The sequence below is a fragment of the Octodon degus genome, unplaced genomic scaffold, assembly GCF_000260255.1.
Source record: "Octodon degus isolate 3935 unplaced genomic scaffold, OctDeg1.0 scaffold00121, whole genome shotgun sequence".
In the NCBI taxonomy this organism is placed as follows: domain Eukaryota; kingdom Metazoa; phylum Chordata; class Mammalia; order Rodentia; family Octodontidae; genus Octodon; species Octodon degus.
In genome coordinates, this window is record NW_004524697.1 from 8,899,300 (window position 1) to 8,927,193 (window position 27,894).

Sequence of the window (27,894 nt, forward strand, 5' to 3'; positions counted from 1 at the left end):
TACTTTATTTATGGGCTGATGAGTTTGATTTATAAGTTAAAATCCAGTATTATAATAATTTTTTTCCCACACTGTTGCAGGTCAGATTACTAGAGACTCCTTTATGTTGGCCCTTGAGTTTTCTACCAGCCTCCTTTATTGTGAGCACTGTCTTTCCTTTTGAAATCCCAAGATGTTTTGGCCTTATCTTGTGTTTTCCATTATACAGTGATAATGAAATTATCACTTTTCCAAAGAGCTCTGGTTGCTGGTTTTTTTATGACATGAAGAAATCCAGATATGGGAACAATATTCAGTCCTAGCTGCTCGGGTGTCATTGCAACTCTTCAGGGATCAAGTTGGGAAATGTCTGTATACTAATGCTCTGTATGCACATGCCCACATGTTTAGAAAGTCATCTTTCTACGCACCTATTAGTCACCTTCTTAGCAATCTGTGCCAAGTATCATGCATTTGTATTATGCCCTTTTTACTCCAATTCAGTGGCTTCTCTTCAAACTCCTGCTCATCATTTCTTTGCCAATTACGAGAAATCTAGCTTTACTCAATTGCAGTCTACTTACCTATTTGTTCAGTTGCATGTAAAGTGGCTTTAGAATTTCTAAATTTATCCCACGAGCAACGTTGACTGTGCAGATTGTATCAGTTCTGCACAGTTCTTTTCTATAATCTACCCTTGACTTAGGAGCTCAATTCGTTCCCGAGGGAGGTTGTAAGTAAAGTTGTCAACTGAAGGCTCAGGCTCCTCTACATAGCTTCCAGTCTCTTTCCTGTACATGGGTGGAACTCAGTGTCCCCAGAGAGATACTGGCCCAGGATTTCTCAATTATTCCCCTATAGGAAAGGGTGTTGTAAGGCTCCTTCCAGAACCTTTTATGGGTAAAATCTATATCTGAGACCATCTGAAAGCACAAGTGGCTAACACTCAGGTCTTGACTGAAGAATTTTGGTTAAAATTAAAACTAAAATTCCAGTCACCCAACCCAAGTTGCTTGGCTGCCAGGCTGGTCTTTACTTGAGGGTCCACTGTATGTAGTTTTAAAATATTTCATTATGGTTATGTATTCATAGTCAGTTACTTTCAAATGTATGGAATTTGGTACTTGAACATTTTGTCCTCCCTTTCTAGTCAAAATAATTCATTTCATGCTTCTTAGTTTTGGTATTCTCTGTCTAACCTCCCAGAAGTAGTTAACAGGTGTTGTAATGCTTCTTGGAGGTAATGAGGTTAGTTTTTCCTTGCCCATTTCTTCTGGGTGGCTCCGTTACTGATAATATAGTTAGGTTCATTGGTAAATGCGCTTTATTTTGTCTCTGTGACCCACTCTGACATGCTAGAGATGTGCTTTGTCCGTCCCTGGGAGTGACTTAAAATTTTTGAAAATTTATTTTTACGAGTAATCCTGTGCTGTATATTTCAGTCCTTATATCTTCATGCATAGTTTGGACTAAGCCCCTAGGCTAGGCCCTTAGAACTTTCTAGAGTTTGATACTCAAACAAAAAGCATCAACACATTTAAAATTGTAAGTACATGTATTGTTGAACAGTTTTGCATTTAAGTCTGAATCTGGTTTTGCTGTTGTCAGCAAAAAATAAAAGCATAATACACTATATTTTTTCAGTTCTGCCTATTACTGTTAAAAATACTTTGTTAATTTGAAAGTCACTGTATGCTCATTTTTAAAATATTTATTAAGAGGTTGACATTTTTCTTTTTTAATAATAGTAGTATAGTGTTAGTTAAGTGTTGGGCATATTTGTATAACTATGCATGAATGTATTGATTTATACAAGTTCTTGACTTATTTACATTTTTAATAGTTTTATTGAATAATTAAATTCATTGTAGTCATATATATCCACTTTTTTAGTATGACTTCTTCTAGTAAGATCATTTATGAATAAAAACATTTTTCTAAGTGCCATGATGTACTGCAATTTTCTTTCCTTACAGTCATATAAGACTCTATGCCTGCTCCAAGAAGTCTGGCCGGAAGGATCTGACGTTCGACGTGTCCTCTGTGTTGCTTCATGCTCGCTTACTCTGGAAATGTACCACCACTTCTTAGAAAGTGGAACAACGACCGCTTCTGAAGAGACAACTAACAGCACAAAGGTGCAGCTGTTATAGCTTTATTGGGGAACATCATTGCTGTCCGTGTTCGATATTTTATTCACTATCATCTAACATTTTCTCCATCTGATACTGAAATTGTTGTATAATGTCAACAAAAGAAAAACACTGAAATTTATTTTATTCTTTTCTATTTTAGTTTAGTTTTTGTAGTTCTCAATACTGAATTTAGGATCTTTCGTATGTTAAAGAAACTAGAGTTTATATTGTCCCATTTTCTTAAATATATCCACTTATTTATTGTCATTGGGCCTGCCTTTTAGGTAGATTGCCATGAAGGTGTCTCCTTGAGTAATCTGCAGTATTAGTTTTAAAATATGATGCCTTTGACATAATAATGCTTTGAATGTGTGGACCAATTCCCGAGGAGTCCTCTGGGATTGTGACTTCATTGGCTTCTTGGTCAGCTCATGTGAGGATTGACTTCCTAAAAACCTTGAGAAATATCTTATGTTAAAAAGTGTTAAACCAAATGTTTTTTTTTTTTCTATTTTATCTCAAATATATATAAATGCTTGAAATGATTGTCGCAAAAAATGAAGAAAATTTCATAGTCTCTACATGCAAAGTGTTGCTATCAGCTGTTGTGGTTCTGTACACTTACTGTGTGTTTCATAACCTGCTGTTCTATGACTCATCTTCTCTATTGTATTTAGGTTGAAAGTAATTGCTTAACCCTGAAGGATGTGGAGGATTTATGCAAACTGCATTGTCTCACTGTGACTTTTCTAGCACACGTACCTCTTTCTCAGAGAGCTCGCTCTAGATTCATTACTTCCAAGTGGATTAAGGACACTTCTATATTCTTTGAAATGGTAAACATAATCTTCATTGGTTTAGTATTTTAGTCTCATCTGTTTAACATGTGAAAACCACAGTAGCCTTCAAAACAGATTGATATGGGAACAGAGTTAGCTCTTCAAAAGGGTTTTAGAGTTTAATGACCTAAATGAATCAGTTAATTTCAAGTAAGTTTTCTAGTAATGACAATATGTATCTCTGTCTCTGTCTCTGTCTGTCTCTCTTTTAAGAAAAAAATTACTATTCTTTTTAAAAGTCTCTGTCAAGCTCAAGTTTGTAGAATGTTGGTAAACACTGTACTCTGGTTTTAAGGGAAACTGAAGAAGTGTCACATTTTATTATTGCTGTCCATTCTGGATAATAGCTAGTGTAGATTTGGAGACAGAACAATAAAAAGAAAAAGACAAAGTAAAACCTCAAGAGGCCCACTGCTCAAATCACTGTTGGCAGCTGTTAACTCTTTGGTTTATATTTTTCAGTCTGAATACCTAGATTTTTCCATTGTTCCTTAAGTTACAAACACATACATTTTTTTCATATATTTTTCTAATTTGTTTTACATTGTTAGCATCATTATTAGTGGATGCTGAGTATGTTTAATGGAAGTTGCATGGCTGACTTTCCATTTCTCTGTTATTGAATATATATTTAAAAACTTTGATTGCATTACAAATATTACTATTATTTTCAAATGTAAGTCTTTCCTTTTAATTTCAGGTTATTGGTTTCTGATTTGATATCCAAAATAGTATTAAGTGAAGCAACTGACATAGAATTTTTAGAAAAAGAATTTTGGCCCACATAATCAAAATGCTCTCAAGGAAGGCTTTTTTTAAAACAACCAGGGAGCCAATCTATGCTCCTAGCACACTGACTTGGGATAATTTGCAGGATAGAGTGAGAAAGAGGGACACATAACCATCCCAGGCTAACACTTTCATAGAGCTATATTTTGCAGAGAAGGCAGACATTAACTTTAACAATTATGAAGATAGAGGAACTATAAAATGCTTTGGAGTCTATCAATAGAAAGATTTGATTCAGTCTTCAATGGTTGTTTTCTCTCAATAAGGGAAGTGACCAAAATACCAAAGGCTGAGTAAGAGAGAGCAGCCTGGACTAAAGCTAGATTTAGGGAGAAGAATGGCACATGGGATAGTGGTGAGGAAAACATGACCAAGGAAGAGAGATTGTGCTACTCTGAGAGGAAGAAAGGAATCTGGAGGATTGGCGGAGCCAGACAGGGGACCGATCCTGCTCTGCTAGTGGATCCAGTACACGATCCTGAGCATGTTGAGAACAAACTGAATGGTTTCAAGCAGAAAAATGACACTTTAGCTTTGTACATCACCCTGGTTGACAGAGTGGTATGTTGTTAGAGAAAAAACAGTGGATGTATGGAAATTAGGGGATAATTAGAATACTGACAGGGTTAGAGACTAAGGAAATGGCCCTTAACCTTCATTCTCCATTCAAGGCCCTGGATATGCTGTGCAGGAGAATGAGTGGTGACAAGTGACTGCAGGCAGACGCCCTGAAGGAGGGGCGCTTTTTTCACTGAGATGAGGATGGCGCTTGCACAAGTGCCCCTGCCGAAGTCTGGAATGGGAGGGGTGGAGACTGATGACCTGAGGTGATCTGAGTGTGACTAAGAAATCTTACCTGGTCCTCTGGCGGAGCTCGCACAGGGTCAAGCTGTTCTGTGACTTCCGCTCCGCGCAGCTATTTCCAGCCTTCTTGCCTTTCTTATACTCCAGTCTTCACTTTTGAAGCAGCCTGAAGCTTAAAATGCAATTTCTGGTAGACCTGAAAATTTCACTATAAAGAGTGCTTTTTAGGGCTGCTAGAAAAAGCAGCAAGTCATGGAGAAGATAGCTCCGGCAGGGTTGTCTTGAACCTTGACACAGTGGCATGATGGGAAGGAAGTCAGGGAACACTGCTGCAGGGCCGTGCTTCGCACAGTGTGGTTTCCTGCCCGGCAGCATCAGCAAAATGTGGAAACGTCTTAGAATTTCAAATCCGTGAGTCTCACCCCAGACTGACTCAGTCATAACTAAGCAATCTGTGTTTCATTTGACAACCTTTCCAGATGAGGCGTATGCCGAAATTTAAGAACAACTGTTCTATGACTCTGTGACACTCTCTTTAGTGGCTCATCTATAAATAAAACTATCCCGCAGTTGGAAGGGAAGCTTCTCTGAGTTACTTGTTAGGAGCCAGCCTGTCAAATGCAGAGAACGGTAAACACAAGTGGGCGCTTGAAATATGAATTGACATGATTAAGGCGTGCCATATATTTAGAAGAAATAATTTAGTATAAAAACCATGTAGACTGGCTAAATTTAAATACCCAATCTGGTAATGTCTTTATACTTATTACATGTTGAAATAATAATAAATTATTAAAATTAATTTAATCTTTAAAAATTGCAACATCTGGCAAATTAAAAATAACAGCTAACTCATTCATACTATTAAAATTGGACAATGGCAATTTAAAGCTCCATATAAATACAGATAAAAAAGAACACTTATGTTGGGTTATTACAGGACTGTGAGGCAGAGAAGCTTCTCTTTCCTCTCAGTTTAACCTTGCAGACAGCACCATAGAGTGAACCCCTGCTCCTGTCTAATCCGCTCTGACCTAAGTGTAGGGGTGAAGACACGCTGCCTCGTTTACTAGGAACATGGTCTCACAGTCATAAACTTGTGTGTGGATACCTGTGTATCTCTGAATAATCAAAAGTTTCATCAGTATGCTGTCTTTTAAAAAATGTTTCTGAATTTTCAATATTATTGCACATTTGCAGTGCACAATGGTTGCACCATTTTAGAAAAATGGTACATACCCATAACACATCTCAATTATTTTTTCCTTCCCTTCTGCTTCCCTCCTATTTTGCCAGCATCAGAATTATTTATTTATAAGTCATTATACTGTCAATTATCATGTATACAGATTAACAACCAGACTAGTAGGCCAAATAACATAAAATACATAAGATAAACTAAATTGAGGTACGCTATAAATTGGATTATAACAAATTAGAAATCTTTATATTGAAGGAAACCATCAATAGAATAAAGAAATAATCTACAGAATGAGAAAAATTTTTGCCAGATGCTGCTCAGGCAAAAGAATATAGCTAGAATATGTAAAGAACTAAAAAAAAAAAAGAGATAGATCCTCCAAATTTAAAGACCCAAGAAAAAAGTGGACATCTGAAGTGAATACACATTCTCAGATGAAGAAACACAAATGGCCATGAAACATGTCCAGTGTTGCTGATCATTTGAGGAATGCAAACTAAAATAACACTGAGGGGGCCGGGGAGATGGCTCAATAGAATAAGCACTTCCCTGGCAAGCCAAATGCCTGAGTTCAATCCCCAGTTCTGCCAAGAAAAATAAAATAAAATTAATTAAAATTACAATAACACTGAGATTCCCTCTCACTCTAGAAAGAAGGGCTGTCATGAAATCAGTAACAAATGCTGTAGAGGACAAGTGCTGGGTAAAAAGAAACGCTTCTTCATTGTTGGTGGGGATGTAACCAGTGCAACCCTGTGGAATCAGGTTGGAGATTCCTCAGGAAACTAAAGCTAGAAATTCCCTTGGACTCAGCTATTTCTCTTTTAGATATATTCCTAGAGAGTTAGACCTCATCCCACAGTGATGTACGCATACCTGGGTTTGCAGCAGCGCTGCTCATAATAATTAAAAGGTAAAAATAGTCTATGTCCACTAACAGAAGAGTGGGTAAAGGAAAATGTATTTACACACAATAAGAGTACTATACTGCTGTCGAGGAGAATAAAGTTGAGTTATTTGTAGGGAAATGGATGCCTCTTGATACCATAATGCCAAGTGAAGTAAATTAGACACATAAGGTTAAATATAACATGGTTTCTCTTATATGAAACGCTCAATATATGAAGTGTGAAATTGAAGATATGCAATAGGAAAAAAGAGAGGAAGACAAAATATGCTCACTCAGTTGGAAAGTATAATTGAAAAACACAGAAACCTAAGTAGAGAACAGAGGCCCATCTGAAAGCGGAAGTGGTTAGCTTTCAAAGGATCTCTGTGCACCACAGTGTAAGCTAAAAAATTCATTGAGTCATGTAAAGATTTGTCTGATATGGATGAAGCATTATATGAAATTCATTTTTTTCTTCAGCTTGAGATTTTATTTTTTGTTGTAATATTGTAAGGAATAAGGTTTTATCATTATTCAGGCTAAATCATATTAATAAGAATTGAGACAATCCTGCTCATTTGCTCTTTGATTTGAATATAAAAACATATAGCCATTCTGTTTTATTGGTAATGTGAAAATTGTCAATTGTCAATAATTTAGAATTGTTTATTCTTTTAATTTTTTTAGAAGAAATGGTGTGAATATTTCATCCTATGTAATATAAATGTTTTGGAGCTTTGGAATCTGAATTTTACTCATCTTTCTGACCTGAGTGATGGACCTTTGTTGAAAAATATTACTTTTTATTATGAAACTGAATATGTAAATGGTATGACCTTATGATGTAATAATTCTACTTTAATCCAGAATAAGCACTATCACAGATTTAAAATAATTTTCCTGAATTTGTATAAAACAATTATTTTATTTCCATTGCTTGTTCATTTATAAATGTAATTTTGACTGAGTTGCAATAAAAATGAATAACATATTTCAAAATATTATTTTTTTCTTGCTTTTTTTTTTTTTTTTTTTTGCGGAACCGTGGATTGAACTCAGGCCCTTGTGCTTGCCAGGGAAGCGCTTATTCACTGAACCATCTCCCTGGCCCCTCAAAATACTATTTCTTAATAATATTCCAAAAGTACTTTTAGAAAAAAGATGTTTATGTGTTTAATATTTCTGGATAATTTTAACAGTTCAAATTTTTCTTTTTGCATGCATGCACAATGCTTCTTAGAAAAGTTTCTCTAAGTAGTACAACTATTTCACTCCTATTATTTAGGCAATTGCAATTTTTTCCAAAAGCAAAGCATATATATAATATGTTTTATATATGCTAATATGTAATATTTTATATCAATAATATATTATTTTAATATATTAATATATAATACATTAACATATATAATTTTATTTGCTTTTCCAAATTTTTTCTAAGAATATCTTCTTTGATGTTTTTTAATAGTTGAAGAAAAAAATATTTTCAGAAAAGTGTAACAGTTATTAAAATTTCTTTGACATTTAGGATGTTTCTTAATTGTTAGGCATTAGGATTAACTGGCTAGATATAAATCTGTGATTTTATGCTGATTTTCCATTTCTCAAAAGTTACTTTTTATTCAGTTCTGTTGTTCATAAGGTTATATGTGACAATATTCTTTACCTTAAAGAACAATAAAAATTCCCCATCTGTTTTTATTAATTACAATTTTAATTCCTAGTTACCAAAATAAAAAAAAAAGATTAACTATAAAGCCCACCATTTTCATTTAGGTCTATTCTGAAACTCTGAATGTTTCACTATGTAACACATATTTCAGAGCTGTATGAATTGAGTCAAAATGTGTGCTTCTGCTTGTGCAAGTAGCTCTTAATACCAAGCATTATTAATTGTTATACAGGTCTACATTTGAACTTGGGAAGTGCCATTATGGAAGACTATGAACATCTCTGGAATACTGTGTCCAAGTTGGTAAAGAAGTTCAAAGTAGGAAAGGCATTTCCTTTGAGAACAACCACACTTCAGTTCCTTACAAAGAATCCATCACCAATCAAAGGTAATAGAAACTTAATTTAAAGAAAGCATTATTCCTCTTCACAGATTTTCAAAACACAATTAACTCAATGTTTAATATGAATAATTTTCTGATGCTGTATATTTTGATAATTGTACACTTGGAATTGTATGCTATGACTGTAATTAGAAGATGGTTTCCTTAAACTACTATGCATATGTGGCATATATATGTAAAGACATAAAGTGGTATACAGTGATAATTAAGTTAGTCACAAATCAAATTGGACAAGAACCAAATCAAAATTTCTCCTAAGGTCCAGGTCAACACTGAAACTGATCATTGAATCTGAGTCCATAGTGTGAATCTTTACTCCTAGTGCTTGAGGAATTGAGGATCTCTTCAGCCCACCAAGAAGGCAGACTGCAGCCTAATGAGATTTTCTGCAAACAAAACCAAAACTACACAGCAGGGCATCTCAGGGGCCAGGGACTGAGGGAAGAGCAATCATTCTTGAATGTCACTGTTCAAGGCATTGCTGTCCTGGGAGCACTTGCTCTGGCAGGGATCCCGAGGGCTAGGGTCCAGCTGTCCCAGATGAAGAACAGGAAGGAGGTGGTGACACCCCCCCAAAACCAGGATTCTTAGAGCACACTCAGAGGCTGGGTCATGCAGGACCTGCTCTTCAGCAGGGGAAGGTGACAAATAAATTTCACTGGGCCTGGAACAATGTAAATTACTATGACAAGTAGAGATTTCCACGTAAACTATTAACAGGGTCAAGGTAACTCGTAGCCAGTAAATTAAATTAAAGAGATAAAAGAGACCTTCAAGTTCTTATAAGGAACAAGTTATAAATCCTTGTTTCCAGAGCTTTCTGTCAAATTTGAATACAAATATGAATTTATAAAAAATATGGAAAATAGTTGTAAGAAAATTATAAGCCATGGTAGTAGAACTACTACTAGTGCTAGTATAGTATTCTGGATTTTGTAGCTATAGCTATTAGATATATATTATATGAGTTTTAAAATATTTTGAAAATTAAGTGTGAATTCTGAACATGAAACAATGACCAGAGACTTTTTAAATACTTTAAATTCACATTTTATTATTTTAACTTTATTATTATTTTCTAATCTTTTATTTATTTATTTACAGGGTCTCGTTATATAGCTCAGACTTGAAGGGATCCTCTTGTCTCAGCCTCCCCAGTGCTGGGATTATAAGAGTGTGCCACCATGCCCGGTTTTGGTGGCCCACATAGCCTACCCAGGATTTGAGGGCTGTCATGACAAGTGATACCAGGAATTGAACATGGGTCCTTGTGCTTGCCAGGCAGGTGCTTAGACTGCTGAGCTATATCTCCAGCCCCTTAATTCACATTTTAAAACAATCACTTATAGAGGTAAAATAGAAAAAGTAGAAAAAGCAGGACACATCATATACAGCTACAGTTTCCCTTTGGCAAATACTATCATTATGTGTATCTCAATTGTAACAATAAAACAACAACAAAAAAGCCAAAAATGTGAACAATGTATGAGCTTTCAGAAATCTATCAAAATTGCAAAATAAAAACATATTGTCAATGAATAAGATAGAAAATTTGGATTGGATACTGGAAGGAGGAAAATTTATAAATTTGAAATAGATGGAAAGAATTACTAAGAGATAGCAAAAAATCATTATGCCTAGTTAGATAAATGAGACACGGCAAGAAAAACATTGCACGATGTCACTTTAAGATAGAATCGGGGAAAAGAATACAAGCAAAGAACATAGAATGAAACACTACTTGTGATGCGGGTGGGTGCGTTGCAGGCATGGGAAGGTGTAAGCTTAAGAGTAAGAAACTTGCAGGCATGTATAATGATAAATATAGATAGCTAATGTATATACCAGGAGTATAGTTGAAATGTTGAATGTTATATTGTGTATTATTAACTTGGAAATAGTATAGATTTTAGTTACTCAGCCCAAAAATCAAAGAAATAAAGAAAAGTGGTAACAATGTGAGGTGATGATGTAGTACTTGAAATGTTAGGTAAGACACTCAAAATCTTTCCATATAATTATAATTAATATCCAAGAGGAGACAGGCCTTCTCTACATGTAATCCAAAATATAGTAACACACGTACAGATGTGAAGTCTGGAGGATAGAAAATAGTCTAACTTTTGACTTTTTTGGAGATTCAGAAGGAGAGAATAAGCTAATACTATGACTCGGGGCTGGAGAGGCAGCTCAGCAGACTAATTTCTTGCTTAGAGAAGCGCAGGGACCAGGCTTCCATCCCAGGAACCACATGCTGAACCGGACCCATCCCCAGTGTGCTGAGCTGGCCACCGAGACCGGGCATGGTGACCCACACCTGTAATCCCAGAGTTGGGGAGGCTGAAAACAGGAGGATCACTATGAGTCTGAGCTGTGTGGTGAGACACTGTACCAAATACATTAAAAAAAAAAGATTGGACATTTACCTGCATTAATAAAAGGCAAGAATTTGTATTCCGGGTGTATTATGAATCCCAAGTGTGATAAACGAATACGTGTAGTAAAAAAATAAATGACAAATTATAGAATGGCCAAAAAATAAATAGGCTAAAGGAACTAAAGTTACCCAAAATAACAAAAATTAGCCTAAGACATTTTCCAATAACAATGACAAATTTCAGTGTATGATAGAAGTATATGTAGCTCATCTATTCATATATAATTCATACAATCATACAATTTAAAATGGAGTAATATGTAATGTATATCTTTATAAAACATATATCCTGATTTATTCATCAGGACTGAAGCACTGAAACTACTCCTAGATGATGAATTTTAGGAAGAAGAAAATGATCCAGAAAACACATGAATGTTATGGGGAACTTTCACATAGACTGTATTGGCATAAGGGTGTTTTTCAGAAACGTGGGGAAAAACACATACACTCTTTCATCAAAATGTGTTCTATCAGAAAAGATCATTGAGTTCAAGTAGTGCATTTACCCTAAGAATCCAATTAGGGGATGGGATGTTTTTTATAAGTACTGGAAGTGTGTAGGGCATACTAATAACTAAGTTTCCACTGGTGGCATCCATAGGTAAATTTCACTGAGTCTCGAATGTATAAGGCATCTTCGAGGTGTCTTACCTCAAAAGCGAGACAGCTGAGGTAGTTCTTGCCTACCTCCTGTCATGATGTTGGATGAGGATGGTCCTTAACATTTCTATCCTGGTTCATGTGGGCTGTGTGTGGAAGAGTTCAGGGAAAGGTCTCGGGCTCACAACAGGAAGGGGACCAAGACAAGTGCGTCCCAGTGAACACTCGGTTACCAGGCAGAGCAGGTGTGTAGCTTTCCTGGAGTTACGAAACACACATTGAGTAAGACTCCATTCATTAGCCTATTTCGGTATTATCTGACATTATCTATCTATCTATCTATCTATCTATCTATCTATCTATCTATCTATCTATGCATCTATCTTCTATCGATCTATCATTTATTATCTATCTATTATCTAGCTATCATCTATTTATCATCTATCTATCCATCATCTATTTATCTATATCCACTGTATACATGATTGGGTATGATTATAAAATCAAAATGGATCCAATAAAGTACTTTAATGGTAACAAATAATTTCTTTGTCACCTTTAATTCCCCCTGCTTTTTATTTCATTTTCATGAAAGTGTGTGTGTGTGCGTGTATTATCTTTTCGAATGACACTTCCATTTAAAAGTTCCTTGTTTCACAACAGGGTGTAAGAAAAGAAATAAACACTTGATTTTTTTTTTTTTTTTTTTTTTTTTTTAGTACTGGAAGATTGAACCAAGGGCTTTTCCACTGATCTACTACTAGACCTTTTGAGTTCTTATTTTTATACAGGGTCTTGGTAAATCCATGAGTTGCCCAAACTGGGCCTAAAATTGTAATTCTCCTGCCTTAGCCCCCTAGAGTACTGGGATTCCAGGTATATACCACCATACCCTGCTAAAAAAGAAATATTTAAAAATAAGGAGCAGAGAAATATATGTATCTTTTCTTCAATCTACTCACCCATCTTCCTTCTTTCTTGCCTAAGTATTATCTAATTTCTTTACATTTTATTGTGTTCCAAAATGCTTAACTATGGTAAATAGTTTCATGGGAAAGGCTAGAATTTATAAATGTAAAGAAAAACATTTTTTATGTGAAGTTTCACAAAATAATATATCAAATTCCTGTATTCAAATTTACATTTGACTTTATCTTAACATTTTGTTTACAGATAGCTCCAAGGAAAAGATGCCTCCTTTGGGTTTTATTCCAATGTCATGTCAAATGGTTGATAAATTTTCAGGAGATATTTTGAAAGATTTACCTTTTCTAAAGAGGTAGGGGACTAAAAATATACCTTAATCAGTAGTTGTATGGGAGGGATGAGTTATTTATTAAGGATGCCTTAATATATGTTTGCAATGCATAATGAATTTAAAAAATGCATGCAAGAAATTTCAATGTCTTTTGACTGTTTTGTATAAACACCTATACAATTGTAATCTTATTAAAAACTACCTCAATCACATGTTTCTAAATAATGAATCAATAGTGAATGTTTATTGATGTAGTTAGGTAAACTAAAGGTGTAGAGTAGATCATTGAGCCTATAATAAATTCTTTTTTAGGTTCTCTGATCCACATTATGTCACAGAGAGAGGAAGGGAGACCTGGATCTCAAAGTTATTAGTATTAAATAAAAACTATGCAGGGTTGTGTCAGGAGGCAAATGCACTTTAAAATGCACACACATTTTTTCACTCACAGTGATGATCCTGTTGTTACTTCCCTGGTGAAACTGAAGGAATTTGATGAACTTGTGCACTGGCATTCTCACAGGCTTCTTAGTGATGACTATGATCGGACAAGAAGCAACTTTGATGGTGAGTTCTATGACCTAAGTCTATGTCCTTTTTTTGGCTTCTATTTTGAGATAAAGATGATCACATTGTCAGCTAGAAATTAGATATTTTCGAAGAAGAATGTTATATAAGATAGCTTGGTGTACATTAGGGAAAACAGTGAGGAAAATCCCTGTTTTGTTTGCATTCAGATGTTAGTTCAGAGGCAGGAGCACTCAGATACAGCATCTGTCTTCACCAGAGCCAAGCACTGGAAATTCTTATCAGTCTGCTTATATTAACAGCTATTTAAATCCTACAAGGTTTAAGGTGATAAGGTGGGTTAACTATTCATATCTTTCTATGAGGTTCAGCTTGATATGTTGATATTCAGACAGAGAAATAAGCCACCATAGTCAGTACATTTAGGTGAATGTTGTAGATTTTTGGGGAGTGTAGGAGTAAGTCGTACCATCACTGTTAGGCCTTCCTGTGTCCCTCGATTTTTTCCAGGCTGCCAAACTCATGTTTTTCATTCAGAGTAAGACCTTTTTCTACTCAGTGATCTAAATTAGAATAGCCTAGATTATTTTCTTCTTGATTCTGCCTGTACCTTCTAAATATAATTATTGGGCATGAGAGAAGTAATACCCAGAATTTTTTTTTTTTTTTTTTTTTTTTAGCACTTCAAATTTTGCTTTTGGAAGTAGGACATGAAAAGTAATTTTGTTACCTCTGTCCTTTTAAGTAAACACAGAGGAAAGTGGTTGATGATGTAGAGTGTGCCTAAGGAGAATCACTTGAAGAGAAAACATTCTCTCAGGCTTTCACAGAGAGCGAACTGGTCAAGCAATGCCTGTGACTCATCCACATGGCTGACAATGACAAAAGATATGCAAACTGCAATACAGGGTTTCATGATAAATCCTGAGGGGATTTGACTGACCTTATCAAATACAAAAGATACATTTCTTGTTGTGTAGATCTTGCTCTTAACTATCCAGCAGAAAAAGTATGAAAGCAAGGTGTATAAAGTAAAGCCATATTAATATGTTGAGCTGTAAAAGGCTCAAGTCAACAACTTCGGACATTGCCAGTCCTACAGATAACCCACTACTATTATGGACGACTGGACTATATTGGAATATTTTGCTGAATTCATGTACCTACAATATTTAAATGACAGTGGAATGCCCTTCTCTGACAAAACTAAACAAACAATGGGGATACAAATGAAGGACCATTTTGTATCTGTATACTCAAAATAGGATAGATATACAGCTGCATTCTCCTAATTCAATGAATAGAAAGATTTGTTCTGATAGTGTTTGTGGACAGGATATTGTGTCTGCATCTTGTACAATGAATAACCACTAAGACAACAATATGCAATGTATTAATTATTGAAACTGTGCAGTAATTGGTTTTGAAACTGTCTCATTGCTCTTTGTTTCTCAATAAAATTATTTAAAAAAACAAGTCAAATATGAAATTCTGCACTCAAACGATGGTCTGAATGCAGATCCCTACTTAGCCAAAGTAGTCAGGTCAAAGTAGTGCTCCAACGTAGAAAGCAAAGTGCATGTTAGTGTGGGACAGTGTGAGGGGTTAGTAGTACTGCCACTAAAAAATGCAATCATGTTACATTTTAAATCTTTTCTTCACTGGGGAGGTAGTTCAGCATTCAGCACCTGACTGGCAAGTGCAAGGATCTGGGTTTGATCTCCAGCACTGAGTACCATGCTGGTCCAGGAACCCTGGGCACGCTGTGCATACACCTGTAATGCTAGTGAAATCCTGTACCAAATCAATATATAAATGATTTAAAAAATTTAAATTTTTTCTTTTTCAGGAATGTCTAAAGATCCTTGGGTTCAAAAACAAAAACAAATACACCAGAGGTTTCAACGCTTTTATGGAAATTCATTAGACCCAATCTCTTCAAAACTCATTGTGACCCAAGATGCAAAGCCAAAGAAGCATTTTAGTGAGGCCAAGAGCAAAAAGGCACATGTAAGGTTCTAGAAAGTCTCCCTGCTTTTAGTTAACTTTTCTGAAATTACTATTTGTTCAACACTTTGGTAATTTCTTTCCACATGCATCCTTTCTTTTGCTGACTACTTACTAACTTACTTACTTGGTAAGAATGTCTAACCTGCATGTAAAAAATTATATGTGGTCCTTCATCATAATAACATATTCATTAATTTGAAACAAATACAACACATTAAGTGACTAAAGTCTCAGATTTAGAAATATTGAAGTAATACTAAAACACAGTCAGTAAGCTGGTGAATGGCAACAAATTCCTTTTGACATTTGTAGTAAAAATTGATATGGATGCTAATCTGCTTTTTGGGGGGCTTGAAGCATATGTTTAACTTCACTTTTCCAAAAAAACTTACATAATTAATGAATCTAACTCCTCATCTCTTCATTTTCTTTTTCTTTGTGGACTGTCATTTTTCAAACCGATGGCCATTATCAAAGACGGAGTGCTAGGAATATGTAAGGAAGTTTATTTGTTTATTTATATTTAATTAAAATGTTTCATTAGTATATGTCTGCCATACATGATGCTTGTAGATCCCACAGGGAGTTTGTGGGTACACCTGACACACCTTAAATCCTTTTCATCCGTGTCTTTCCTTCCCTCCCCCCATTATTTCACCTCTTGGTCCTCTTCTCGTTTGAGAAAAAGCTAACTCCCTATTAGGATTTCTCTTACAAGAGAAACCAGGTGATATTTAAGTTTGAGTATCTGATCTATTTCAGTCAATACGATGGTCTCCACATGAGCCCATTTTCCTACATATGGCTCAGACTTACCCTTCTTTATGGCAGAATAGTATTCCATTGTGTGTAAATACCACATTGTCTTCATCTGTTCATCTGTTGGAAATATAAGCTACTTCCAAGATTTATTTATTTATTTATTTATTTATTTATTTATTTATTTTTTGGCTGAACTGGGGATTGAACTCAGGCCCTTGTGCTTGCTAGGGAAGTGCTTATTTGACTGAGCTATCTCGCCGGCCCTGCTTCCAAGATGTAGCCCCCATGAATTGTGCTGTTAAAACCTGGATACATTTGTGTCACTGTAGTGTTATGTCATTAACTCTTGGAACAATACCTATGGGTCAAATAAAATTTCTCTTTTAGATTTTTTGAAGAATCCCATATTGATTTCCACAGTGGTTGTATCCTTACCAAAAATGTAGAACGATGTCTTTCTATCTCCCTTATGAACCTCTTAAGAATTTGTTATTTTTTGATTTCTCCATTTTTTCTGGTATAAGAAAATCTCAGCATTGTTTTAATTTACATTTCTCTAATGGCCCTTGATGTTTTCATGTATTGATTGGCCATTTTTATTTCTTGGTTGGTGAAGCATTTATTAATTTCATTTGCTCTTTTTGATTCTGTCTTTTACTGGGTGGTCTTTTTATTTCTTTATTTTTTTTTTAGACAAGAGTCTAATTGTTTTCAGGCTGGCCTTGAACCCTCTACAGTAGGCAGCCCAAGCTGGACTCAAATTTATGGTGATCCTCCTGTGTCAGCCTCCTCAAGGCATGCACCACCACACCTGGCTTGATTTCTTTATATATTCTAGTGTTAATCCTCTGCCAAAGGAACAACTAGAATGAATTTTTTTCCTTTCCAAAGGTTTTTTCCTCACTCAGTTTCTTTTATTATACAGAATGTTTCAAATTTAATATGATTCTATTTGTCCATTCCTGCTGTCACATTCGTGTGAAATTGGAGTTGTGTTCAGAAAGTCTTCACATACGGGCTGGGGAGATGGCTCAGCAGAACAAGTCCTTGCCTGGCAAGTGCAAGGGCCTGAGTTCAATACGTGGTTCTGCAAAAAAAAAAAAAAAAAAGGAGAAAGTCTTCACATTCACCTATGTTTTCAAAAGTTTTACCCATTTTGTCATATATAAGGTTAAATGCTTCTGTTTTAAGATTTAGTTATCTGACCCATTTTGATTTTAATGTATTAAAGGTGAAAGAAATGGGTCTGTATTTACTATTCTGCATAATGGTAGCGAGTTTTCCCAGCATGATTTATTAAAGAAGTTGTCTTTCCTCCAATGTATGTTTTTGGCACCTTGGCAAAAATTCAAATAGTTGAATGTGCTTGGAGTTATTTCTGCATTCTCTATTCTGTCTGACAGATCCTCAGGTCTGTTTTTGTGCTGGTATCATGCTGTTTTTATCTCTCCAGCTGTAAAATAACTTCAGTTCCAAATCCATGGTACCTCTCCCTTGGCTGTTGGCTCTAGGATTGCTTTTGCTATTCTGCGTCTCTCCGAGTTCCATATAAATTTTAGGTTTGCTGCAGGTCAGTGAAAAATGCTGTTTTGCTTGGAATTGCATTAAACCTGCTTATCAGTGTTTGAAATAAAGCCATTTTGGCTACTTTGGTTTTAGCTGTACAGGAACAAGGGACAGCTTTTCATTTTCTGATGCCCTCTTTGATTTCCTTTTTTCAGAGTACTTTGATTTTCATTTTAGAGGTTTTTCTTTTCCTTAAGTTAATTCCTAAGTATTTTTCTTGATGCTGTTGTCAATTTTGCATTGCTGAATTTACATATTAGTTCTAGGAGTCTTCTGGTGGATTTGAGTATCTATGTAGACAATCGATTCATCTGCAAATAACATTAATTTGATGATTTCCTTTCCTATTTATGTCCCTTTACTTCTTTTTCTTGCCTAATTACTCTTGCCAGTATTTTGAGAACTATGTTGAAAACTCATTTATTTTAGCTGTCCTGTCCTTTAAGATTTGTGTTGAGAAACTGTAATTGTAATGGGTTTACTTCTATAAGCAATTCATCAACTTTCTGTAACTGCTTTTAAGTTTAGTTCTTTTGGCTAAGCCTTTCTGCTGAGAGGGTTTTTTATTGTGCCTGCTTGGGGTTCTATATGCCTCACTTTTTTACATGTTAAATTTCTTCCTTTATTTATTTTTAAAATATTTGTATTGAGAAACAAATAGCAATGAGACAGTTTCACAACCGATTACTAGTAAATTTTCAATAATTAATATATTGCATATTGTTGCCTTAGTGGTTATTCATTGTACAAGATGCAGACCTGATATCCTGTCCACAAAAACTATTAGTACAAATCTGTGCACTATTAGAACAAACCTCTCTATTCATTGAATTAAGAGAATGCAGCTGTATATCTATCCTAACTATTTTGAGTATACTGATACAAAATTGTCGTTCATTTATATCCCCATTGTTTGGTTAGTTTTGTCAGAGAAGGACTTTCCATTGCATTTAAATGCTGTAGGTGCATGAATTCAGCAAAATATCCAAATATAGTCCAACAGTCCACAATACTAGTAGGTTTTCCATAAGACTGTCAATGTCTGAAGTTTATTTGAAATGTTTTTTGTCATTACTTCAGTAAACAGGTTTTTTTTTTATGTCAGTTGTGTTGCCTTCCAATTTTTCACTAGTTCCAGTTAATCTTAAATTAGTCTTCTTTGTAGTACCTAAAAGTTATTGGGCTCCTTTTTCATGCCCTCTTATTTTTAAGGTGTGTTTGATTAATTGGTGTTATGGTTGATATATCTTGTCAACTTGAGAAGTCTAGAAGCTTATCAAGTAACTCTGCAGTTCTATATCCTGGGGTGAAAAGGTCATGCCCTTACTGCTGTAGGATGTTGGTCATTGTGTCAGTTTGAGAAGTTTAAAAGTTCAACTGCGTGATCCAGCAGGGGGCCCAGGTCCTTACTTTGCAAACATCCTCAGTTTGTGGAAGTGGAAGGCACAGAGGTGGTGTGGTTGTGGGCTGATAGCTGATATAAGATATAAGGGAGGGAAAGAGGATTGTTCCCTCCCTTTGTAGTCTTGCTGCTCTTGCTGTCTTGTGCTGCCTTGGACTGTGGCTGCTGTGCCAGCCACGGTGACTTGGAGCCAGCTAGTAACAGACTAAAACCTCCACCAACTTTGAGCTAAATAACACTTTCTCCCTTCATGTGTTGAGTATTTTGTGTCAGAACAAGAGAAAAATAACTATGACAATTGGTCACTACCCGTAGGCATGTCTTCTAGTTCTGACACTGCTTTTGTGTCAGTCATTTCTGCTGCCAGTATTTTTGATAGAATTTTTAATCACTTGAATTTCTATGTGGAACCTTTTTATAGCCTCTAATTTTTTCCCCATCACAATCATTCATGTTTTGCACCTTTTTTTTTTTTGTGTGTGATTGTGCTAGCTTTTTAAAAGTCTTTGTAGTGTTGGTGATTGTTTTGTTTATTTACCTCATTGTTTATATCTTCTCTCAGTTTGCCAAGAGCCTTATTAATCTATTTTGCCATTTCTTCTTTCAGCTTGTCAAATTATTTGGCTTTGTGGCTTTTGGTTTCTTGCTCTTCAATGGCCCATGCATAAGCTTTAAGCTAAGTCTTTTTGTTGCTATGTCTTTATATTTTTCTATATTTTTAGGTTTTAAAAAATTTCGCTTGGTTTTTGTACTGAGGCTTCTGAGTTGATTATAATGGGGAGCTTTGTTGCTATGTTGGAGAACTCTTTAGTTAACATCTACTTTCAGTGGTGACATCTAGGCATGACTGACTAGCTGTTGGCCTTTTTCTGTGTGCCAGGGTCTAAGCACTTCTGAACTTGGAAGGTTAGCTAGCAGTGAGTGCATTTGGCCCAATGCTCAGCTCTAGACTATGGGCCACAGAATTGCTGATGATCCCAAGACATCTCAGATAATGGAATCTCAACAAAACCAGTGAATAGCAACAACTGTGTCACTTTGGCTATACCAATAAAATCAGCAGCAGTTGTAGTGTCCAACACAAACTGGATACTGACAAACCCTAAGGACCAATAATTTACTACCCTTAATCATAGAAAAGAGACCTATAACTACAGTTTGAACACTAACACAATTCAAACATTGACACAATATTTATGTATAGTACATATCTACTATTGATCCCCTATACCTCTATTAATAATAGAGCAGTATTCAACAGTATGAACATAAAAGAACTAGTTATTTAGAGACTTATAAAGCTTAATAGTTCTACTTGAAAAGGTAAACTGTTTGTCAAACTGGAGAATAAAGAAAGTAAAATTTGAAAAATTAATCAATGGGGTATGAGAAGAAAGAGAAAAATTAAGATAAAGGTCCTTTTGAGGAATAAAATAAAATCAAACAGTTATGGGAAAAAATGAACAAGAAGAAAGAAGAGAAAAGAAAAAACCTCAAAAATACAGAAAATGAAAGATAAGAAGGCAGAGAAAAAGAAGTTGAAAGGAGAAAAGAGAAAATGAAACTAAAGAAAGTAAACGAGAAGGAAGAGAAAAAAATTGATGAGCAAAAAATAATTAAAAATGCAAAACTGAAGATTGAGTAAAAGAATAAAATTCTTTTGTTTCTGAGTAAGTTATTTATTTCTAGGACTTTCAGTCTTGGAATGTACACAGTCACAAATTTCTATACCTAGCTGTAGGGCTTATGGATTTTTGAGGTGCCTACCTACACCAGTAGCCCTTCTATCCATTGACCCAGACTGTGGTTACCATTCAAAGCAATGTGTTTCCTTGCTCATGTTGGTCGATAGGACAGTTGATCAGATCTCAGGTCTGGTATACAACAGATGTAGGATTCTTTCCTTAGGTGTTGTCTTGATAGAGAATCAGGATGGCTGTTAGTGTATACCTCTATTGTCATATGCCAATGGGAAGCAAAACGTAGAGCCACCTTGGAAATGGCAAATGGTGGTAACAATTCCACCCTAGTTTTGTTGAGATATTTATTTGAGAAATTTTGTTGAGATATTCACATAATATAAATTGCCTTAGCCACTTCCTTGTCTCTGGGCCAAAATATCTGCTATCCATAACTGTAAGGAGAAGAGGTTTGGCTCCTGGGTTCAATTCATGGTATTCCAGCTTCAGGGCAGAAAAAAGATGGCACAGAGTGATGGCAGAGGAAAAAGAGCTTAACCTGTGGTAGCCAGGGAGCAGAGAGAGAGAAAGAAGGAACTGGAGATGGGATATACACTGCTGGCTTGGGTGAGGATACGAAGTTTATACTGATCTCTGGAATAATGATATAAAAAGCTAATGTGAAAATTACCAGTTAATATTTGTGATGCTATGAGGGACTAAGTACAGACAATTGTGTTAAAACTGGATGTACTGGCTTTCTAACTTTACAGCAAGGTAACACTTTGTTGCCTTTTATAAACTTGTGTAATTGCTAAATTCAGTCTAGTTCTGTGAGATTCAGAGTTGGAGTTTAGCGAATAGCATTTATTTTCCTTAAAAGTGTCTCTTAAGATTCAAAGTTGTAATGTGTAAGAGAGATAGTACCAGCTTAATAAAACCCATTTGCAGCAGGCATTCGTCATGTCTGCCTTATGAAGCAAACATAGTGAAGTTGTGATAAATGAAACATATAATCTGACCCCAGGTTGAACAACAATGACAGAAATAAAACAAAAACAAAATATCTTTAGCCTCACTTCTGAACACTTACTTTTAGAAGTATTCTATAAAGATAAAGAAGTGCCATTTCTTAGACAGTACTCCAATTAATTAATAAGCAAAGCATACAAGCTTCAAAACTTTGAAGGACAGGCATCACTTTGAAGACTTGACAAGAACAACTTTCTCATATTATACTGAAGATAAAATCTAAAAATTACAAATGACTCTAAAATGTCTTGAGTCCTTTTATGAAGTCTGTTTTATTAATGCTTGAAAAGTAAATGAGTAGTTTTTGAAATTTCTTTTGAGTTATTCTGGAAATGTGTTATAAGTTAGGAGAATCCCTTTAAGGAGTCTTTATTTTTCTTCTAAAAAATGTATACAACTCAAAACCATTTCTTCAGGCCACATTAAGGCATCTTAATGTGCATAGTGTATCTTGACTTCAGCCAAAATAAAAATTAGGCATTTCCTGCATATACTTGCTTATCTGGATTGCCAGTAAGACAAATATGTATGTAACAACAGAAAAATAAAATAGTCATTCCTCAAAGAAGAAAAGAAAATGCAGTCAGAATCGTGGACTACTTCAACTCTTACATTTATAACAACAGTTTCACTAAATCATACATGTAATTATTTTTTGTTTCTCACAGATAACAACCTTTTTATTTCTATAGCAGGTCTGTTGTGTATGTGATCACCAAGTATGTTTATCAGTATCAGAAATATTGTCTTTATCCTTATCTTCCTCTTCCTTGTCCTGCTTTTTTTTCTGAGAAATGTTACAAAATAGTAAATTGTCAAAAAAGTTATAGATGAAGATATGAAGGTTGAGAAATATTTCACACTTTTAATTCTTACTGTTATTAGAAATCAGTTATTCTAAAGAAGTTAAACACCATTGACATTTTTTTGATGTAATGTAATGACATTTTTTCTACTAATAGTTCAATAAATCTATATCTTAGAGATAAAGTGAACATTGTAAATTAAAGGATTAAGATCTACCCTTGTCTTATTGAAACAGATCTATGATGAATGGATTTAATTCAGAACACTTGGACTATAAAACCATATAAAAACTCAGATATTACTGATACAATATATGCTTAGACAGAATGACAGTTAAATTTGCTTCACGTTAGTAAAATGTTTACATGTCAATTCTGTTAATAACAAGCATACTGCAAAGTCTGTCAAAATTTTCTTGCTAGTTCTTTAAGCTTGTTTTTATATAATAATGTCAGGTTGGTAAAACCATAGTAAAATTGTTATAAAATTGATAATATAAGTCAATTGGAAACATTATAACCTTTCTCTTTCCTCATTTACTTATGAATGCTTTTAGTTGGACATAAATAGCGTGATGTGGTTCGATCCCAAGGACCTCAGTATAGAAAAGAGCACAAGTAAAATTACAAGTATACCTCATGCTGACTAGCACTTTGGTAGATGACCAGGTAGAAGAGGAACAGATGACCACCGGGCCAGAGAGTGGGGATGTCATCATGGAAGTACCTTAACAAAATAGGAAATAGGAAAGTGTGTTGGGAGGAGTGGAGGGAGGTGATTCTAGAGAGAGTAACATGTGCTACTGCAATAAAGAACAGTGAGTATACTTTTTTTTTTTTAAATCTTCTTTCTTTTTTTCTGGAAGTTGAAAACATTATCTACAGAGTCTTTAGAGTCACTAAAAATTGTATAGTACTTGGGATGGATATCAGGTTCTGTACAAGAAGCTACATCTCTAGCCTTTTTTGAATAAAAAAAAATTCTTTTAAGTTTTGAGACAGAGTCTTGTTAATTTACTAAATTGGGATGTTGGGTTGGAAATGTGCAGTCTTCCATGCCTCGCCCTCCCAGAGTGCTGTGGTTATAGGCATAAGCCACCACTTTGAGCTGAACTGTCACAACTTTTTAATTTATAGAAGATTCATTATGAGAAAAAGCCATTTTATGTCCAATGCATATGAAAGGATAAGATGTCAGTCAAAATCACAAATATCCATTGAAAATATTGTTTCATATGATGCCATCTTGAAATATTTTGCACAGGAGACCAAAGCGGAAATAATTGCTAGAGAGAATAAGAAGAGGCTCTGGGCCAAGGAGGAAACAAAAGAAGAGCAAAAATGGAATACTCTATCATTATCTCTTGAGGAAGAAATGAGAAAGAATGTAAGCTCTGGAGCAAAGAAGCTGGAAGACTTTTTGAAATCGTGTAAAAGTAACTCAGTGAAAGTGCGAGCCGAAATGTTTGGCTTAACTGCCTGCTGGAACGCATGGAAACAACACTGTCAAAATGAAGGTACGGGACTGTGCTTTCTTATTTTGGTGAACTGGACAGCCATAAAAATGTCATGATGACAGTGTCATTTGTTAACTGGAGATCGTGTTAGAAGACTTATGTGCATTATTGGAGTTTATTAAGCATTATTATCTCCATTGTGTCAATGAACAATTATACCTTAGGATTTTAGTACTAAATACAGAGCACAGTCATGAATACAACCAAAGATAGGCTTTAAAATAGTTATATATCAAGTAGTGGCCCGATTAAGAGAACTGACAAAGATGGTGAGGTACCTCGGGAGAATCTAGCATTCTCGTTTGTGTTTGAAAACATAAGTATTTTCTTCCCGGGGAAATTGATATTCATGTTTGTCTACTATGCTGGGTTCTCCCAAAGTGGTTGTGGATGGAACTTTGGGTCTACTCTGGCTCTCCTCAAATCTACTATACAATTTCTCCAGCAGATAGTAGAAGTGCAAGAGAGAAAGAGAAAGAGTGAAATAGGAAGTGCTAGAGAAACATATGCAAATTAATTAATACCTGGTGAAATGACTGTGTTCGACCTCCAAGATGATAGTTCATTGGAGGAAACCTGGTTGATGGTCAGTCTGAGAGCTCCACTTTGTAACACATGACTCCCATATGCTCATTACCATCCAATCTGCCCCCCCCCAATTTTATTCCTTTTACCTGCAATGTATATTCTAGCAAAGTCCGTGTCTCACTGTGTATCTTATCCTAATGAGAGGCATAATACTTAAGAGCATATGCTGTTCTTGCTAATCAAGATGATCAATCAAGTTTGCAGTTGGATGCTACTAAAAGGAACCAATAGTGGCTTAAAATATATAGTACTTTATTCATTTCAATGAAGCAAAGCTCACAAGTGTCTATCTAAGAGCCTGCTGGGCAGTTGGATGTCACCAGTGACCCAGGCTTTTCTGTCTTAGTTGCATTATCCTTGGCATGTGTTCCTTTCTTCAGATTCTTTCACATTCCCTGGTAATTGTATTTTAGGAAATAGAGGAAAACAACAAGGAAAATTATTCTTTGTGAATATTAGAGCCCCATCTCTGCCTTTTAAGGAGTTTTCCTGATATCAGCAACTTTCTGTTAGATATTATGAGCCAGAACTTGGTTACAAGCCCACATCTCGGCACAAGGGCTGCTAGTAAATGTAGGCTTTTACCTAACACATTGAAGTTCTTCATAATAAAAGAAACCATAAGGACTAATAGTGAACAGAGAACTGCACAGGACTTTTGTCCACAGAGGCCTACACCTTTGTTTTCTTTTTTTTTTTTTAATTTTAATGAGAAATAGCAACCAGACAGTTTCAGAACAGGTTAATAGGACAGTTACAATATTAATACATTGCATATTGTTGTCTTCATAGTAGTTATTCAAAGTACAAAACGCAGATATGATATCTTGTCTAAACATTATTTATACAAATCTTTCTTCTCATTGAATTAAGAAAAAGTTGCAGAATATCTATCCTATTTTGTATATACAGATATTTATTTTTTCACTACAAAATGTCCTTCATTTATATCCTCCTTTTTTGTTTCGTTTTGTCAGAAATGAGTGACTGATTGGTATTCAAATATTGTAGGTATTTGAATTCAACAAAATAACCCAATATAGTCTAATAGTCCATAACAGAAGTGGGTTATCAGTAGAACTAGCAATGTCAGAAGTTGTTGACTTAAGCCTTTTATAGCTCAGCATATTAATATGGCTTTACTTTTTATACTTCGTGGTTATACTTTTATGCTGGATGGCTAAGACCAAGTTAAAGCAAGACCTATATAACTAAAACTGTAACTTTTGAATCTGAAAGTCAATCATATCTACTCAAGATTTACCCTGAAACTATGTAGAGCAGCTTGTAGGTCTCAACCATCTGGATGAATCATAGCAATTGCTTGACCAGTTTGCTCTCTGTGAAAGCCTGAGAAAATATTTTCTCTCTAGGTGACTCTCCTTAGGCACACTGTACATCATCGATCATTTTCCTATGTGGCTCAATAGTCTCCTTGAACAGAAAATTTGTGAAACCACTGAGTTACAGGATGTCAGAATACAGGTACTCTTATGTCCTGAGTCCTCACTAACCTTGAAGGGCTAGGGCAAAAAGATTGGATACACTTGTAGCCCTTCTTTTTCTCTAATTTTTTTTCAAAGTTTTATTGATAAAAAGATAGCAATGAGACAGTTTCAAATCAAATTGGAAGTACAGTTTCAACAAATAATACACTGCATATATTCTTCTTAGTGGTTAATTGCTGTACAAGATGCGGACTTGTGATCCTCTTTACAAACACCATTAGAACAAATCATTCTATTCATTAAGAGAATGCAACTATATATCTGTCCTAACCACTTTTAATACACAGATACAAAATGGACATTCATCGGTATACCCCATTCCTTTGTTTTCAGTGTGGTTAAATTCTATCTATTCCCCAAATGCACTTCATGAAATATCTTTCTCTATAGCCTTTCCTTGAAAGAGCTCACTTAATATCCATAGTTTCTATCGCATACTGTGGAACAGTCAGTTTATTATAGCTTGTCTTTCTAATTGGATGTGAAGCTCTGGAGGATAAGAACTTTGTATGAAATTTCTTGGGCAGGCTCTTACAACATTTGTTAGGTGTTTGGTAACAGTTGTTGGATAGATACTAATAAATTTATTGGAAGAAAGGTGGACTCTCAGGAACGCTGACATGGTAAATGTGAAATGATGAACAGAAGGGAACAGTATAAAGGAGATATATGACTCTGAAGGAATGAAGGGAGATTGTGCAAGTCTGCATTTGGCAGGTGAAATAGATGCGTTGAATCGAAGGGCTCCAGTGATTACACGAAATGCATCTATGTGTCAAAATCAGGGCTCAGTAAATATTGTTAAATTTTAAACCAGACATTTAAAGTTATAGAAATATTTTCCTTTTATCACAGTTAAGGCCAGCAAAGCTTGGCAGACCAAATGCCTGTCTAGGCAAGCACAGGGACTGTGGTTCGATCTCTAGCACCAACATACTGCGCTGGCCCCACCCCCCGGTGCTGGCCTCACCCCCCAGGCACTCTGAACTGGCCACCGAGACTGTAAGTGGAGGTGCACACCTGTAATCCCAGTGCTGGGGAGGCTGAAGACAGGAGTCTCGCTATGAGTCTGACCTCCATAGTGAAACCCTCTACCAAACAATAATAATAATAATAATAATAATGAAAAACCACAGTAGAAAATAAATTAAAACAATAGGCAGAGATATGATTTATTATTCTCCATAAACTTCCAAAATCTCCAGCTTTAACAATCTCATGTCTATCATGAATTATAATATTTTTCTTTATGCTAGCATTAGCATAGCTATTTTCAAAAATTTGTGGGAATGATGAAGTACAGATCATGAAACTTTAATTTTATTTAGTCTTTTCTACTTCAAAACTTCAGTTAATGTCAAGTAAGGTAGTGAGTTGAATTAAGATTAATAGGCCAGGAGATTAATCTTTTTTTTTGTATTTAAACGTTTATTAGAAAATTTTTTTAAACAGTAAGAAACTGCTACTCACCAGAGGCACTTTTTTTT

General features: G+C 35.2%; 1 protein-coding gene across 1 annotated transcript in view; it reads left to right on the forward strand.

Moving 5' to 3' along the window:
• Ddx60 (DExD/H-box helicase 60) overlaps positions 1–27,894 on the forward strand; it is a 134,808-nt gene that overhangs the window by 32,067 nt on the left and 74,847 nt on the right. Inside the window, exons 7-14 of the mRNA XM_012516703.2 lie at positions 1,956–2,117; positions 2,792–2,950; positions 7,324–7,465; positions 8,541–8,696; positions 12,925–13,030; positions 13,461–13,576; positions 15,387–15,547; positions 24,059–24,311. Of these exons, the coding sequence (XP_012372157.2) occupies positions 1,956–2,117; positions 2,792–2,950; positions 7,324–7,465; positions 8,541–8,696; positions 12,925–13,030; positions 13,461–13,576; positions 15,387–15,547; positions 24,059–24,311 (1,255 nt within the window). The remainder of the gene's footprint in view (positions 1–1,955; positions 2,118–2,791; positions 2,951–7,323; positions 7,466–8,540; positions 8,697–12,924; positions 13,031–13,460; positions 13,577–15,386; positions 15,548–24,058; positions 24,312–27,894) is intronic.